This window comes from Lissotriton vulgaris, chromosome 8, assembly GCF_964263255.1.
Source record: "Lissotriton vulgaris chromosome 8, aLisVul1.2, whole genome shotgun sequence".
Lineage (NCBI taxonomy): Eukaryota > Metazoa > Chordata > Amphibia > Caudata > Salamandridae > Lissotriton > Lissotriton vulgaris.
In genome coordinates this window covers 235,834,530-235,853,643 of record NC_141696.1, presented here as the reverse complement: position 1 = coordinate 235,853,643, position 19,114 = coordinate 235,834,530, and the positions used below count along the sequence as shown (strand labels likewise).

Genomic DNA, 19,114 nt, shown 5'->3' with positions numbered 1-19,114 from the left:
TAGGGCTCACTTTTCAACCTACAATTCCGGATTATATCATCACTACAGATGCTTCCCTAGAAGGTTGGGGGGCCCACCTTCAGGACCTCATCATAAGAGGGAAATGGTCTTCAGCAATGGCGAAATGCACATCAATTTTCTGGAACTTCGGGCAATTTCATTAGCCCTGCAATCTTTTCTTCCGTGACTGCAAGGATCTACAGTTCTCATCAGGACCGACAACACCACTTGTATGCATTATCTAATCAAAGAAAAACCAAAGGTGATGATGGACGGAGCGTTGCTCCGTCCATCACCACCCCCTTTTGTACTGTATTATCTAATCAAGCAGGGTGGTACGAGGACCCGCATTCTGTCCCAAGAGGCTCAGAACATTTGGAAGTGGCTTCTCTTGCACAAAATAGCAATCAAGGTGGAGCATCTACCAGGAGCACAGAACACCTGGGCAGATGCTCTCAGCAGAACAACAAAATCTTGCCACGAATGGGAACTGGATCAATCTGTGCTGGACAACATTTTTCAGAAGTGGGGCAAACTGAATCTGGATCTCTTTGCCATTAAGAGCAACCGGAAGTGCCTTTTCTTCGCACGCTGAGAACCGGAGAAGGGTTCCTGGGGGAACGCATTCATGATGAGGTGGACGGGAATCTTTGCTTACTCATTCCCTCCCTTTCCTCTAATCCCGAGACTTTTGCACAAAATGAAGAAGGAACCATGTTGCATGATTCTGATTGCACCGAAATGGCCGCGTCAACACTGGTTCACGGAACGTCTCCTTCTCTCCAAGTACAAGCCATTCCGCCTTCCAATACAGCTGAATCTGCTATTAATGAGCGAAGGGCAGATTCTTCACCCTTGCCCAGCTCAACTGCAACTACATGCTTGGTTCCTGGACTCACAGATTTCCAGGAAGTAGAACTTCCTCAGGAATGCAGAGACATTCTAGACAGAGCCAAGAGCCCCTTCTACATTGCGGACCTATGCCCTAAAATGGAAAAGATTCTGTCACTGGTGCTCTAATAATAATCTACATCCATTGGAATGTTCTCCTGATAAGGTGCTACCTTATTTGTTGTCATTCTCTAAGTCTGGTCTAAAATTTGCTTCAGTTAAATTGCATTTAGCCGCTATTTCTACATACAGAAGGTCTTCAGGGATGGCGTCACTTTGTTCTAATTGTCTCATTAAACAGTTCCTGAAGGGACTTTTCAGAACTATCCCTCCTATTAAAGCTCCTCCTCCAGAATGGAGACTAAATGTAGTTCTACGGCAGCTCATGAAACATCCTTTTAAGCCCATTCATAAGGCTGATATTAAATATCTCTCATGGAAGACAGCTTTACTGTTGGCACTCACCTCTTCCCGAAGAGTTTGTGAGTTACAGGCGTTCACTATACGACAACCATATCTGAAATTCACTAATGATTACGTCCTTTTGCGAACTAATTCCACATTCATACCTAAAGTTCCAACTTCATTTCATCTCAATGAGCCTGTAGTGTTGCGGACATTCTTCCCAAACCCGTTGTCTGCGGCGGAGAAGTCATTGCATACTTTGGATGTCAAAAGATGCCTAAAGTTCTACATATCTCGAACTGTGTCCTTCAGAAAATCTGATCAGTTATTTCTCTCGTACGGTGGCCCCAAAAAAGGATCCGCTATCTCAAAAGCTACCTTCTCAAAGTGAATTGCATCTGCTTTTTAGTTCTGCCATTGCAAAGCAGGCCATCCATTGTCAAGCAAGCCAAGAGCTCATTCTACCAGGGCTGTGTCCTCTTCTAGGGCATTGTTTGCTGGAGTGTCCTTAGACAAGATTTGCCGAGCCGCAACCTGGAAGAGTGTACATACTTTCACTCTGCATTATTGCTTGGATCTGGCAACAGAAGCTGAATCAGCAGTTGGACAAGCAATACTACGAAACCTTTTTAGATGAGGTAAGCCTGATGGCAAGAATATGTTATACGTAATGTTGTAAAAGTTCTCTATTTGATATAACCATTATTGTGTATGAGTATGATTTGCTCTTTCTCACAATATAGAAATGTTTGTGAATGTTGCATTGGTTTGACATGGTATCTCTTGAACTTCTTATGATACCCACCACCCACTATGCATATAAGTGTTATTTACTGCTAGCTACTCTGATTCAAAGCATGTGAATCTATGAAAGATACCCCAATACTGGATAAGAAAACGAGTTACTTACCTGTAACTTCAGTTATCCAGTATTGGTATCTTTCATAGATTCACATGCGACCCACCCTCCTCCCCGGAGAGGCTTACCTTATCATAATGGTATACTACTATCACTAGTGCTACGAAAATCTGAGGGTTTGCCTCTCTGTGGGGATTGTTCTAGAGGGTGCGGCTGCCTGATTGACTGGTTTCCAAGTTTGGTTCTTTTTACAAAAAGACTGAGATAGGCTATTTTAGTGACTTATATGTTTTATTGTACCGCGAGACTCCCACCTCGTCGGCGGGGATGATTCTAAGCATGTGAATCTATGAAAGATACCAATACTGGATAACTGAAGTTACAGGTAAGTAACTCGTTTTCTTCCTAATGTTATTTTGTAAAAATGTCTGTATCGAAGTCACAAAGTCCTGTATTTCCCATAGTATAGAATCATTAAAAATGGTTTATGGAGTGCATGATGATAGCCAGTTTAGGTAAAACCAACATCAAATACCTAACACGTGGAGTGCCCAGTAGCCTAATTAACCACCTCCATCTCCCTAAAGCTCGCTTCCATCGCTCTCACTTCTCTTACACTTCCATAATGAAGCATTGTCAGATTTCGACTTCAGAAAACTGCTAACTACTTCGCTCCATTACCCTCTTTTTGTTTTTTCCTCTTTAAAACTGGTTCATGAAGAGTGCTTCCAGGCACTTAGCCCCACACGTGTGTTTGTCCGATAAAAATGAGATGTGATCAAAATAGTCTATAGACGGACATATTTTAATTCCAACTTTTATATAACTTTTTGAGAAAAATAAAAGCTACTTCAGGAATCCACGCATAAGTGGGACTATTCTCTGGAAACGACTTTGATGAAGATACCCATTATAGAAAACTAGGTTAACATTTGAGTAACTTTTTTCATTTTTTATGAACAAAAGTGATGCCGCTGGTACAGCATCCTTATCCATTATTTCCATTAGTGATTTACCAAGAACACTCTTTTGTTTGCCATTTTATAGGTACAATGCCAACTGTGTAGGCAATTGGTACCTTTGTGTATCTTTTATAGTCCTAATAGTCCATTTGTATAGCACCTCAGATTTTTCTAATCATGCTGTGACAAACGTGCTCTTCATCTTCATAATGCATAGCTTGATAATATTTTTTTCCCAGTTTTGAATGAACAACAGAAAAAGGAGCCTGAAAATAAAAAACTTGAAAAAGATAGCAAAAATGAAAAAGAGAAGGTTAAACATGTTATCGACGTCAATGAAGAAAAAGTACCTGTTTCTCTTGGTACCAGCGCAGAAGTGACTGTAAGAGGATTCAGTAACCTTGGAAATACATGCTTCTTTAATGCTGTAATGCAGGTAAGTTAACTTAAAAATAATGACTTTTGGAACTCTAGCATATTTTTTCCTTGCACGAGGTAATAGCTGGAGAACCAGCTAAAACGTTTTACTAGTCTATACATACTCATTGGTAACATGCACACCCGTTTCACTAATCGCATGGTTAGGAGAGGAACTGTGCTTACCATAAAAAAAGCAGTAACCTGGACAAGGAAAAGTGAGCAGAGAGAGTATCAAGGAGTAGCAGGGATGTGTTGAGTTGATAAGCACTGCATTGCAGCAGTAGGAAAGATTTTCATGAAATATTAAAATGGATAAGAAAATGGAAAAATTTGCAAGAAGAAATCATGCAAGACGAGGAGGCAGGAGCCGACATGAGAGTAGAAAGAGGACATCAGTCTTTCAACACAAAAGAAGGCTGTAACCATCAGGGCATAGAAAGGACATAGAAGCCAAAGAAGGTTCCATTCCAGATTGACATATTTGAAATTAGACTGTAGCTCCAAACATAAATGTGATTGACATGAAATCTGCTCACAGTGTGCAAGAGACCATCTATCGCAGGAGGACAGATCTGAGGGCAGAGGAAGGATGGTGGACGATGGATTGATGGAAAAGCTTAAATCATCTTTACCATTAATATTACTCTGGTAGCACTAGTTACATTTTTAGTACCATGACAGATGAGGTTCAACTGTGTGCAGTCCTTCATGGTCTGTCCTGAAATGAACATTGCAGGCTGAACTGCATGACCACATCCTCTTAGCAGGGCAACACAAATAACTTAGGCGTTATTAGCCCTCCTCACTGAATTGAAACTTGAGTCGCCGGGTACACTGATCTACAGGACTGTCACCTCATCATGCTTGTGCTTGTTAAGGTGAGTCTCTGAGAAAAACACAAACAATGGACAGAAATATATGAATTTGTCTAAAGCACTGGCTGCTGGTTTGAGTATCTTTCCAGATACTTACCACGTTTTTTCTTTTGCTATAGCACAAGTGGTTGAAACTTGGGCCCTGATTACTAGTAGAGCGAATTTAGATGCAGAGATACCGGATGGGTCTAATGAAGAATTCAATTAGTACCTCTATACCTCAATCCTCCTATTACAAGTTATTTGCTTGTCCCTGGAATGGGGGAAGAACTATGTAGACTAATTTTTCCCGGGCTGAATTCTGTACATAATTTCCTATTCCATCGGTATTAACATTCACATTTACCACATGCTTCAAACAGGTGGTACATTTTAGTGTAGGTGGGTGGTAGAATTGACAGAAAGGTTGGCGCTGGGAAGAAGACGAGCTAGCTTGGTGGGGTGGAAGCTTTACATGCTCCCTCTTGCCTTAGATAGTGACTGGGTTGGGCCCCGAGGACAGGCTGCTCTAGCAGCATATTCCAAAGCAGTTTTATATGCTGGATTTTCTAGCCTGCATAATCTAGTTAAGTGTTCACGTACTCTAGAAATCTGTGTGTAGGAACACTCTGAAGCTTATTATTGGACAAACTGGTATCCCACACAGACAAACTACCCCGTCCAGCTCATAAATTGAACCTTAGTAACCAGAGTGTCTGCTTATATCTCAGCTATTGTACTAGCACTCTGTGAGTAAATCAGCCAGGGCTGACAGATTTCTTTGAGAAGGCCCCATGGTCCCAAGAAGTTACACATGTTCTGCATTTGTTGCTGCTCATTCAGAGATGCCTCAAGCTAATTTTTGCTGGTATTTTACGTGTACTCAAATATTATAAAGTACCTGCATCTACCTCGCACAGGGCTTTCAGATTGAGCCATGGTAAAACTCATTGCGGGCCTGCACCCTGAAAAATGTTATTCTTTTCCAGTTGACGTCTATGTACTGTGCCAACTGGCTTGCCAGCCCCCTTTCCGCAGCAACAAATTCTAGAGGATGTTTGTAATGCCCATGAAACTAATTTCACCGACTAATTTTCAACAGCTGTCCACCTTCACATGCAGCATTCCATACTCAGCAGCAACAGCTTATCTCAATGGCATTGATAGCCTTTACAGTCGATGTTTGTTACCCTTTAATTGTCATGGGTGTTTCAGCCAGTGTTTGAATAGATGCCTGACATCTTGACGCAGTCATAAAAAACTCACTATTTGACCAGGCAATGTTGCCAAATTATAAAAGAGAGGTCAGCGGAGTTCTTCGTCCTCGTTTTTGGTGTTTATCCTTCACTTCCTTTTTTAGATCTGGGTGAAGAAGAACTCTGACACACAAGATGATGTGTGCAGTAATGTCTGATGTTTTTTCTTGTCAGATTGCAACATGATTCTACTCAATATTAATGAATCAGATCCTTCAAATTAAGACTTTTCCCAATGGTACTTGTTGGCATCTGGTATAGGAAGACTTGCTTGCAGTGCCCCTCATAATTTAGGACGAGTTTAAAAATGGACCCACTAGAGGAAAACCTAGCTCTTTCATCGGAAAGAAACTTCACCAGAACCTACTACTTTTTATTACCAATGTGTCGGCCACCCAAGCTTGCTGTGACCTTTAATGATGCAAGGGCTCAGAGTAGTTTATGTTCGAGGCATGTGGGCTGCTGAATTCATATCTTAGCATAGATCGCCGCCTAGTGTTGGGTCCGGATAATTGCACCTTGTTGTCTTGGAAGAGTCTTCGAAGTATCACGAGATAGGTGACTCATCCCCTGGACTACAGTGCGCATGGGCATCTTCTCCATCCTCAGATTGTTTTTTTCCACCATTAGGTTCGGATGTTATTCCGCTACTCCAACTTCGGAATCAAAACTAAACTACTTTCTAAGGCCAGAAGGCCTTCGACTTCGATGGTATTGTTCTCGTTAGGTACTGTTTGACTCGACCAAACTTTCCATCTCGATCCGGTCATCGACGCGGGCCGCTGGGCCTTTCGACGCCACGTGGGCCTGCTGTCGATAGAAGGGAGCCCGTTCAAAAGGTGCCCACAATGCCACTCCAAATTCCCGCATACTGACAAACATACAGTATGCAACAAGTGCTTATCACCGGAGCACAACGAAGAAAATTGCCCAGCGTGTGCCCAATTTCGTTAGAAAAAGAAGACCATCCGGATTCGACGGGCCGCTAGGCCAGAGATGCAGCGGCCGGCACCCGAACCGGAGGACATCTTCGATGATGAACACGACCTCCCAGAAGCGGCGGACTCAGATCTAGAAATAGTCACTGTTGAGGGCCAGTCGGACTCCGATGACCAGATCACTCCGGGGCAAACAGTGAGTATACAGCCCCCAACACCGCTTATCCCAAAACCTAAGGCTCCGGTCGAAGCATCACTTAAAGGCCTTAGCCGCCTTCCGGCTCTGCTCCGAAGCCCAAAACCAAGCCTTCTGATAGCCCAGGACCGAGTAACATTCTCCCCAAAAAGGTTGTCGAACCCAAAAGGGTGGTCGAACCGAAAGTCGTCCAACCGAAGAAGGTTGTCGAACCGAGGAAGGCTGCCGAACCAAAGGTTGTCGAACCGAAGAAGGTGGTCGAAACAAAGAAGGTCTCCCAACCCATAAAGGTTATCGAGTCAAAAGCTATCGATCTAAAGAAAAGCCTCGAACCAAAATGGGTCGTCGATCCAAAAAGAACACCCGACCCAAAAAAGGGCGTATATCCGAAAAAGAGTGTTGATCAACAAAAGCAGGATCACACCACAAAGCTGGTCGAACCGAAAAAAAGTCATTGACTCGACCAAAAACCTTGAGTCGAAAAAAGCTGTAGAGCATAAAAAACGTATCGAACCAAAAGCTCCAGTCGATCCGAAACAGGTCGTCGAGCCAAACAAAGGTGACGAACCGAAAAAGACTGTTAAATCAACAAAAGACGTCGAACCAAAAAAGGTTTCCGACCCCAAAGCAACAGTCGAGCCGAAAAAGACTCCAAAGGCCCTCGAGCCAAAAGGTCACAAACAAGTCAGTAAGACAAAAACACCTGTGTCAAAGCCACAGACAGTTGAGGAAGAACTCTTCCATCCTGATCCAGAAACTGAGGAACAATCTAAACTGAATATTAACCCTGAAACAGGAAAAGTTACAGTTTATTACCGGAAAAAGAGACCATTGGACACAGACACTCCTTCCCCTGTTCCTCCAAAGAAAAAGGACTTCGGGACATCTCCCTCTAGACCTTTTACTCCTCCTCCTGTCTATCCTAATATGCCTTTTGTGCCCTACTCTCCAACACACTCAGATTATAATGACGATGATAACATGGGGGAAGATCCTCAGGATGATTTTAATGAACCAGAGGATCCTCATGCACAAGATGACACATGGGAGGACCAGAATGATCCATATGACACACAACCAATCCCAGACATCTCCCCATACCCCACAAAGCCGTCTCCTACTGACGACGCCATAGTTTTCAACCAACTGCTAGATAGAGCAGCAAAATACCACAAGGTCGACATGCACACTGACCCAATAGAAGATTTTCTATTTGACACTTTTCCTACCTCTGAGAAGGTCAGGACACTTCCTACGCTAAAAAGGGTACTAAAAGACGTGCCAGACATATTCAAAGATCCAGCCAGAGCACGTGTACTCAATCCCAGGATTGAGAAAAAATATAAGGCGGCCCCTACAGACCCTACTTATATTAAATGCCAGTTGCCTTTAGACTCACTAGTAGTAGCAAACGCTCGCAAGAGAGCTAACTCGCTAACAACAGGAGATGCTCCCCCTCCTGACAAGGATTCTAAAATATTAGAAGCCTCAGGCAAAAGAGTAGCCTCACAGGCTGCTAATTCATGGAGGATTGCAAACACACAAGCTCTACTAGCTCGCTACGATAGAGCACACTGCGATCAACTTGAAGGTTTACTGCAACACCTGCCAGAACCTTTCAAAGCTCAGGCTAACGACCTCATACAGGAAGGCAAATTTATAACTAATGCTTCTATTAAATGTGCGCTTGACACTGCAGAGACATCAGCCAGGTCCATTAATACTAGTGTATTACTACGCAGGCACGCTTGGCTACGCATCTCTGGTTTTAATAACGAGGTGCAATCCACCATCCTCAACCAACCAGTTAAGCAAGACTTCCTGTTTGGCTCTGCAGTAGATACCATTTTAGACAAAATGAAAAAAGATACAGAAACTGCTAAATCTATGGGCGCAATGCAGTTTCAACAACATAGAAGTTCCTTTCGTCGCTCCTCCTACAGAGGCACCGCACGAGGCTACACATCACAGCCTTCCTCTACATACAAAAGCAACACCCAAAGTTCCTTTAATAAAGGCTCCAACAGAGGCGGTTATAGGGGCAACCATAATAAGGGCAGAGGACGTGGCGGCAATAACACCAGATCCTCCACTGCCGCCAAACAGTGACTTCATCACACTCCCTCCCGACCATCTAACACCAGTCGGAGACAAAGTCAAAAATTCCTACCAGTCTGGAACGCAATTACCACAGACAGGTGGGTGAGACAAATTATCCAGTATGGTTATTGGCTGGAACTCACTTCTACTCCACCCAACATACCACCCAAACACCGTCCTATGTCCAGAGAACACATCATGCTTTTACAACAAGAGGTAACATCCATGCTGGAAAAGGGAGCCATGGAGCCAGTCCTTTTTCAACACCAAGGGACACGAGTATACTCCCTATACTTCTTATTCCCAAAAAGGACGGGTCCCCCAGACCAATATTGGACCTAAGACCTCTGATCCAATACATACTCTCAGAGCATTTCCATATGATTACTCTACAACAAGTACTCCCGCTACTCCAGCAAGGCGACTTCCTTGCTACATTAGACCTCAAAGATGCATATTTTCACATACCTATACATCCAGCTCACAGGAAATACCTCCGGTTCACAATAGAAGGTCAACATTATCAGTTCAAAGTTCTCCCCTTCGGGGTAACTACAGCCCCAAGAGTTTTCACAAAATGTTTAGCGGTAGTAGCAGCACACCTCAGACGGCAACACATCCACGTGTTTCCATACCTGGACGATTGGCTCATAAAAGCCAACTTGTACGCGCAGTGTGCAAGCCATATGTCTCAAAAACTCCAGCTGCTACACAGCCTGGGTTTTTCAATAAATTACCCAAAATCACATCTACAGCCCTCCCACATACAGCAATATCTGGGGGGCTACAATAAATACCTCAGTAGCAAAAGCATATCCAAATCCAGCCAGGATAGCCAACATGCAAACTCTCATTCAAAGATTTCAGCCTCAACACTCTTTGCCAGCTTGAGTGTTCATGCAGCTCATAGGCATGATGGCGTCCTGCATATTCATTGTCCCTCATTCCCGACTTCAAATGCGCCCACTGCAAGAATGCCTAGCACAGCAGTGGAACCAAACTCAAGGACAACTAAAAGACGTAGTGTTGGTAGACCGGCGCGCTTACAACTCTCTGCAGTGGTGGAACCCACAAAACCTTTCCACGGGGCGACTGTTCCAAGAGCCGGTTCCACAAGTAGTACTAACAGCGGACGCATCACTGACCGGTTGGGGAGCCCACTTACTTCAATATACAGTCCAAGGGCTCTGGACAATCAAACAAAAGACACTGCATATCAACCACTTAGAGTTGCTAGCAATATTTCTGGCACTAAAAGCATTCCAGAAATACTTGTACAACAAGGCTGTGTTGATCCGGACTACAGAACTACAGAAGTGGGAGGAAGCTGAAAGCTAAGTTGTAACTATCCACCAAAACAACATAAACTGTAGGAAAGTACCCCTTTTTGACATTGTCACTCCCAATTCTTGCGGGTATTTGATGCAACTTTGACTGGAGTGCACTGGGGTCCTACTAACCAGGACCCCAGTGCCAGTGTACATTCCAAAAACAAAGTAACTGTGCAATTGTGAAACAATTGGCAAGCCTTAGGCACCCTTGTAAGTCCCTAGTAAATGGTACCCAGGGCATGGGTACTAAAGAGGGTCCTTGAAATCAATGGTGTTTGGTATCAAACATCTTGTTTTAATAAATCCCTATTGATGCCAGTAGTGGATTTTTTAATGACATGCACCCAGGGGGCATCTTTGAGGTGCCCATGAAAAACTACCAACCTCTAGTGTGCTGGATGACTGGTATCCACCAGCCTGCCTTCAGACACTTTTCTGACACCTCCTACCTCCTCCAAGCAAGATGGCTAGTCACACCATATCAAGGCAGGAGGCTTCTAAGGCCTCTTTCGCCTTTAATATGCGACCCCTGCTTCCCCTCAGACAGCGGAATTGCCACCCCTGCTAAGGGCCCATTTGGCACCCGGACAGGTGGGAAAATTAGCTAGTCAGGAGGCGTGTTCACTATCTGGCTAGTTACAGCCCTAAGGTGGGCTACCTGACAAATAGTGGAATTCCACCATCTTGGTTTTTAGTGAAATTAGATACACTGTACACTGTTGGGATTATGTCCACTCCCCACAGCAAGTGATCATTTAGAGGGTGTAGGCTCCCCAAAGTTAAGAAACTCATTGGCTGCTACCTTGCACTCCTTTCAGCACCCCTAGATTGAGTATTTAGTTGGCACTTCTGGCACCAGGAACCCAGATTTGACTGACACAAGAAGAAAAGGACAAAGAAGAGTGAAGAAACGAGAACTGAGGACCAGCTGCAGACCTTTGGCACCAAACCCTGCCTACCTGCACCTGTCCCAACAATCGTGATGAACCGACTCGTGCATTTGCTTTGCATCTGCTAAGAACCCTGGTGGGCTGCCAGCACTTTGCAAATTGCCAGCAATCTCCCTTGGAGTAGAGTTACTCCCCTGCAGCTTGCAGGCACCACATAGCAAAGTCCGGTCCAGGCGCTTTGTGTTGTGAAGCGGCAGTTCTGCGACACGCTTCCTGTTCTTGAGTCGCGCTTCCAGCTCCCTGCGACACGCAGTTCCTCAGAGAGTCCAGCACAACTGCAGGCTCTAACAAAGAACTCTTGGGGAGCGGGTGGGTGAAGTCTGTTGTCCCTGAGACTTCAGCAGGAGGCAAGTTCTTTTCTCAAGCCCTTGGAGATCCTTACAAGTTGAAAAAAAGTTAACAAAGTTCCTCTTTCCTTTCTTTAGCAGTCAGGCAACCACTGCAGGCCAATCCCCCATGCAGCACTTCAGCTTAGGGGTAGTCTCTCCTCAGTCTCTCTGGTTCCTATCCTCAGCAAAGGTTTCTTCTTGTTGTCCAAAGTGATCTAAAATTCTGGCGTTTGGGTCCCCTCTTTTATACACAGTTTCTCTTTGTTCTCTGAAGGCAAAGAGGCCTTTGCCTACTCCAAACCAGTTCTGGTCAGTCCTGGAGCACTCTGTTGACATGACTTCTTCTTTCCTTTCACAGTGCATGACAGAGATATCAGACGCACCACAGGAGGTGGAGCCAGCATTGTGGAGGGAAGGGACAGTCGTATTCAGGTCCCAGGTGCAACTCCTCCCTCCCATCTAGATGCAAATCTCTCTATTCACCACTGGGCTGACTCACCCTGTCTCCTGGAATCCCCAGCCCTTTCTCACTCAAACTCCAGACAAGGATTACACAGCCTTGCAGAGGCAGGCTTGGATAGGTAGACAAGAAAATACCTACTTTCTAAAAGTGGTATTTTCAAACACGAATGTTAAAACCAACATCACTAAAAGATGTGTTTTATCATTCTGAGTTCAGGCATACTAAACTCTAATTTCTACCTAGTTCCCGGAGTCACTTAGGATCATAAGATGTAATAATCTAACTTCCCATTCTGGCCTATGGGGAATAGGCAGCCTTGCAATAGTGAAAAACGAAAGTGGCTGTAATTCACTATTAGGACATGCCACACACATCAGGGCTTGTCCTACCTTATACTTACAGTGCACCCTGCCCTTGGGCCTACCATAGGGGTGTCTGACATGAAGGGAAGGTTTAGGGACTGGCAAGTGGGTGTACTTGCCCAGACAACATGGCAGTACCAGACTGCACACAGGCTCTGCAATGGCAGACCTGAGACACACTTTTACAGGCTGCTTCTGTGGGTGGCACAACCAGTGCGGCAAGCCCACTAGCAGCATTTGGTTTACAAGCCCTGGCCACAGGTCTGACAAGTAAACCAAATCAGCCAATCATGGAGTCACTAATCCATACATGAATTTACAATAGGGAGAGCATATGCACTGTAGCACTGATCAGCAGTGGTAAAGTGACCAGAGTCATAAAACCAACAAAAATAGGTCAGACAAAATACAGGAGGAAGGCAAAGAGTTCAGGGATGACCCTGCAAAAAGGGCCAAGTCCAACAAGTTTGTATAAATGTTTTAGTGAACATATTGCAACTGGAATGTAATCCGAGATCATGACTGAAATGTACAACAATGTGAATCAATTATACAGTTTATGATACTGAATAAATACATTGCACGAGATGTGGGCTCGGAATGACTTTCAGAGGAAAGGCTTTGCCACTTTTAATATACAGGCCACGATGAGGGGCAGGGGAAGACCATCGGCGGTGCGCGCACGCACCTGGGTGCTAAAGCTGAGCAGATTCTAACAAATTCTGAGGATGTACAATGTGTCCTCTTAACAATGCCAGCAAATACACAAATCACCCTACTTAATATCTACTCAAGGCCATCGCAGAATGGGCAGGAGTCTGGAGTCGTTGAACACCTGAGACAGTTTATTTTGACTCTCGACCCAGCAGCTGTCCTGATAAAAGAGGGAGATTTTAATTGCCAGTTTGAGCCTCTAACCAATTCAAGCTTAGACGGCCCAGACGATGAGGATATTCTTGAACCTCAGCCTCCACCAGTTAGAGCGTGGACGCCTCTGGTTCTACAAATAAAGTCGTTTACCCTGTCATCTTCATTGAGGGCATATAACGGGAGGACCAAATCGGATAGATCAGGCCTACCCACCTTCAATAGAGAAGGGCAAAATTCAATTCAGGATTACATTATGGTTGAAACCAGAACATGGGATAGGGTCCTGGACTTCCAGATCCACCCGAGAAAAGATAGTGATCATAACGCTCTAGTTATGACAGTCAACCCAGGGAGTTTTGGTCTGTCAAACCCCGTACCAGTGCCCAACTCAACACAATATTTATTGTCTCTAACTAATAACAGGCGGAGAGTAAAGTGGTCCTATATTCAGGGTTCTCCAACTAAATTAGCAAACATTTACCATCAGGTTCTGCCACACTTAAGAGAAATGGGCCTGGGTAATGGACACGCAAACAGGGATGGGGACAGGCCTCTAAAAATACATAAACAGCTGACTTCCAAATTGCTTGATGTGTTTAATCCGGCAGGAAGTCAAAGGGTGAATCCGGTCTCAGTTCATCCCTGGTATAATGCCAATTGCCGTAAGGCCAAAACAGAACTGTTAAGTGCTCTGAAGGCTAAGGACAGGTCAAAAATTAATCTATGTAGGATCAAGTACAAGCGGGTTACCCAATCAGAAAAGAAAAATTGGGAAACCGATAAATGGGATGATCTCAGGAATGCCCTTATGGGAAAAGACTTGAAAACATTTTGGGCAAAAGTCAGCTCTGGGGGGAGGGAGGGCAGACTAGCGGTAGAACCCAATATAGCCCCAGCAGTCTGGGAAGCTCACCTTGGAGCTTTGTATGCAAATTCAGGCAATGACGGTACTTCTACTTCGCTAACCAGCCTCCTCCATGAGTATCGATTGGAGGGGGTTTGGGAGATGACTATGCGAAGTAGAATCCGCCATCGACAAATTACTACCAAATAAGTTGCTCGGCTTAAACAAGCTCCCTGATGATCTATTCCGGTCAGAAACAAAAATTTGGGCACCATATTTGTGCGCTTTGTTCAATGCTATTTCAAAGGGCATGGACCCGCCGGACACTTGGCGTGGTGCCGAGATAGTTCAAATGCATAAAAAAGGTTGTCCTCTTTTACTGTACAATTATAGGCCCATCAGCCTGATAGATACCACCCAAAAATTGATGGGACGGGTTATTCTAGACCGAGTCCAGGGTTGGATTGAGGATAAAGAGATCTTCAGTCCCTTCCAGGCTGGCTTCAAGACGAGCACATCTACTATCGACCAGATATTCAGACTTCAGGTCTTATATTGGAAAACGGTGAGTGTGGAGAGTGGCAGCCTCTACCTCATCTTCGTTGACCTGAGGTCTGTTTTTGATCTGGTCCCTCGGGAAAAACTGTGGAGGGTATTGCTTGATCTTGGCATTCCAGCATATCTTTTGGATGTGCTGATGAGGCTGCATAAGGAGACCTATGCACAAGTAAGGTGCAGGAAGCATGGAGAATTTTCAGCACGCTTCCCGGTGAAACAGGGGGTGCGCTAGGGTTGTGTCCTGGTCCCCACCTTATTCTGTCTATATATTAATGGGCTTATAGACCATCTACTTGGAGTCAAGGATAGTGATGCCCCGAGGCTACTCTCGGGGAGAGTGCCCGCGTTGATGTTCGCGGACAACACTTTGTTGTTGTCCAAGACATCAACGGGCATCTGTCATGGATTGGCAGCAGCGCAGGCTCACACACGCCACTAACCTTAGCTCAGGGTGTCCGGCAGAAACGACTTCGGATGCTAAGCTCTCCTTACCCCACCAGACACGAAACCCACAGTGGAACGAAACACACTGTGCGCACACGTACCTAGCCGGGAAAGGGGAAGTGGATAAAATAAAAAATGGGTAGCGATGATTCCTTGGGATCCCCCGGGAGTCTGGTCACCAAGATGCTTAGGACAGCAGGAGAGGACCCACCTGATTAGGGAAAAGTAAGGAACACAGTCAACACTACACTTAAGGTGTCTCGGACAGTATATGAAGCAATTTGTAGGCACACCACTCACCGGAATCATACAAAACCCAGGCAGTGAATAGAGGACACCACAGCAAGCCTGCAAGGACTATGACTCGTTCTGTAATGAGTTCAGAAACTGTGGCCTGAGGTAGTCAGAAAAGGAAATAGAAAAATAGCGGTTGTTTAAAATGGCACAAACCGCTCTCAGTGTCAGCCACAAGATTGCTTCAGGGAACCCACAAGAAAACGTTCGTGGAATAATGTCTCTTTCTCTGTGTGGCAAGAACTGTCCTTGAACAAAACAAAACAAAACAATAAACAGTTCTGAGACTACGTCTCCCAGAAACCCTCACTGGAGAGACAGTACAAGGAATATTAGCGCAGCGCGTCTTCAGGCAGAACGCTGCCTAATATGAGTTGCAAGAACAAGCAATCGTCCCAAGAGTGCCCTAATCTAACTAGCTAGGGACCTTTAAACAACAAGGCAGAAAACGAAAACGAGCCCGTTTCCGTTTTTTTGAGTACTTATCAGAAAAGCGCTGACAGTTCCAAACGCTGGGTAATCACGGCTTCTCAAATCCAGGAATCTTCTAGCTTCTCGCTGGAATCTGGCGGGGAACACCTTCCGCCACTCCGATCCTCTCAACAAACAAAAATTGACAAGCACCGTCCATGAGAAGGGGAGGGGCTAATATGCCTTAGGTCTCATGGCTCTTCCTGCTTGCCCCTTGGAATGCTGGTCACTGTAGTTCACTCTGCCTCTTCTACAAACGTCCCCACACGCATACCATCTTCGGGATCTTGATAGTAGTACCATCCCTCGACCCCCGGGCACCACAATCGCTACAGAACCCCCTCTCGAGGACTGCCGACTCGGCGGTCGACCAGGCTTGCCCGGATGCAGGGCATGGAACCGGTCAACTAGTTCCGGACAGTGCAGATTCCCTAAGGGTTCCCAAGACCGATCTTCCGGGCCGTAACCTTTCCACTCCACCAAGTACTGGATCCTGCCCCTCACCATACGGGAATCTAGGATGGACTGCACCTCAAATTCCTCCTGACCATCCACATCAATAGGAAGCGGAGCTACCGGGAGCCTCATACTGGGAGGGCAGGGAACCAGGAGGGAGACATGGAACACAGGATGAATCTTCCAACCCACCGGGAGCAGGAGTTTCACAGCAACAGGGTTGATCACTTCAACTATACTATAGGGGCCCACGTATTTGGGTGTCAGTTTGGTATGCCCTTTAATGTGGAGATTCTTGGTGGAGAGCCACACCTTGTCTCCTACCCCATATGTCGGTTCGACCCTCCTTTTCCTGTCAGCGAAGCGTTTCTGCGCGGACTGGGCATCGGCCAGGCTGTTTCGTGCATCCAACAACACCGCTCTCAGATGGGCGTGGTGTTCGTGGATGCTAGGAACAGGGGAATGGACAGGCCACTCAAAGGGAAGGATGTGTGGATGGTACCCATGGAGACAAAAAAAAGGCGAACAACCCAGTGTTGAGTGCACGGCATTGTTGTATGCGAATTCGGCCATCCAAAGTAACACAGTCCAGTCCATATCATTCCTCAGAGAGAAACAACGAAGATATTGCTCCAGGGTCTGATTCAGGCGCTCCGTCTTTCCATCCGTCTGAGGGTGGTAGCTGGAGGATAGACGGGCATCAATGTTCAAGGTGGTACATAACGCCTTCCAGAATCGAGAAGTGAACTGAGAACCCCTGTCGGTGATCAATACACAAGGAAGACCATGGGCCCGGACTATATGTTGAAGAAACACTTTTGCTAATTTAGTAGATGTGGGGACATCCTCCAGAGGTATGAAATGGCCCATCTACGTCAAGTGATCGACGACAACTAATATCACTGTCATTCCATCACAAGGGGGCATCTCAACAATAAAATCCATGGAGAGAGTGTGCCAAGGCTGGGGAGGTATGGGCAAGGGTCTCAGTAGTCCCACCGGTCGAGCATGCACAGCTTTTCCTTGCGTACAGATGGCACAGTTCCTCACATAAGACCGGACTTCCTCTCTTAGCTGAGGCCACCAGAAGGAACGCTCCACGATAGCAATAGTTTTGTACATTCCCATGTGACCCCCCAGAACCGAATCATGAGACCAGGCCAAAACTCGTTGTCTTAGGGCATCGGTGGGGATAAACAGCGCAGCATCCTGGTAGGCGAGATCATCCTTTTCCGTGCGATGCTCTGGATCCTCTTGTATCCATTCAAGTACGTTCATATCTGCAAGGGCTATTTTCACGTCCTCAAGAAAGTTGTTTGACGACAGGAGAGCTACAGATCCCACGCTTGCAGTTGTTTCCTGAAGGATCAAAGGTGTTTCTATGTCTTCGGTCTTTCTCAGTTCTCCATCCTCCAGACGTGACAGCGCATCTGCCTTCCCATTTTGGGGTCCGGGTTTGTATTTGATAATGAAGTTATAGTCAGAGAAAAACAGAGACCACCGTAACTGTCGGGGAGTGAGGGCCTTAGCTGTTTTCAAAAATAACAAATTCCGGTGATCAGTATAGATCTCAACTGTATGTACTGCGCCTAGTAGATAATGACGCCATTCCTCACATGCCCTTTTTATAGCTAAAAGTTCTTTGTCTGTTATGGCATAGTTCACCTCACATGGCGTGAGCTTTTTAGAGAAGAAGGCAACAGGGTGTACTTGGCCCGTACTAGGGTGTCTTTGGGAAAGCACTCCCCCCACAGCATATTGAGATGCGTCGGTTTCCAGTATAAATGGTAGTTGTGAGTCAGGGTGACGAAGAATAGGAGCTTGAGTAAACTGCTTCTTCAGGTATTGAAAAGACGCGTCCGCATCTTTACTCCACACAAAAGGCGTATTCTTCCTTAACAAACAAGAAATCGGATGTATGATCCTGGAGAAATCCTTGATGAATCTACGATAGTAGTTTGCGAAACCGAGAAAGCTTTGTACAGCTTTCACGGTTTTGGGTGTAGTCCAATTGAGTATCGCCTCTACTTTACTCAAGTCCATTTGAAAGCCTTTCTCGTTGATGATGTACCCAAGGAAGGACACTTCCTGGACGTGGAACAAGCATTTCTCCAACTTGGCATAGAGAGAGTTACGTTGTAACCGGTCTAGCACAGACTTCACATGCATGACATGTTCGGAAAGAGTGGAGGAATACACCAGGATGTCATCGATGTAGACTATGCAATAGGTTTCTAGACAACCCCGCAGAACCTCGTCCATAAAAAACTGAAATGCGGCGGGGGCATTGCACAGCCCAAAGGGCATCACCCTATATTCAAACAGGCCCAGCTTCGTTCGAAATGCTGTCTTCCACTCATCCCCTTTTTTGACACGCACCAGATGATAGGCTCCACGCAGATCGAGTTTGGTAAAGTATCTGGCTCCTTTGAGTTGGTCCATGAGCACAGGTATCAAGGGGAGAGGGTACCGGTTTTTGATGGTCACGCGGTTAATGGCTCGGTAGTCGATACAGGGCCTCAATTCTGCGCAGTCCTTCTTTGGAATAAAAAACATAGGGGATGAGGCAGGAGATGATGAGTGCCTGATGAATCCCGATGCTAAGTTCTCTTCAATGTATGTTTTCAGATATTCTGTCTCCTTCTCGGTCATGGCATAGACCCTGCTACATGGAATATCTGCTCCTGGTACGAGATCGATTCTGCAGTCGTATACCCTGTGTGGCGGCAATTGGGTAGCCTGTTGTTTGTCAAACACAGGGGAGAACGACTGATACTCCAAGGGAAGTATCGTGGCACAACAGTATCGCTCAAGAGGACATGCAGCCGCCAGACAAAGAGAAGACGAGAGTTCGGTAGTGC

General features: G+C 45.6%; 1 protein-coding gene across 3 annotated transcripts in view; it reads left to right on the top strand.

Moving 5' to 3' along the window:
* Positions 1–19,114, top strand: part of USP16 (ubiquitin specific peptidase 16) — a 351,578-nt gene that overhangs the window by 131,174 nt on the left and 201,290 nt on the right. For all 3 annotated transcript variants that reach the window (XM_086934020.1, XM_086934021.1, XM_086934019.1), the window contains exon 6: positions 3,357–3,553. In XM_086934020.1, the coding sequence (XP_086790146.1) occupies positions 3,357–3,553 (197 nt within the window). The remainder of the gene's footprint in view (positions 1–3,356; positions 3,554–19,114) is intronic.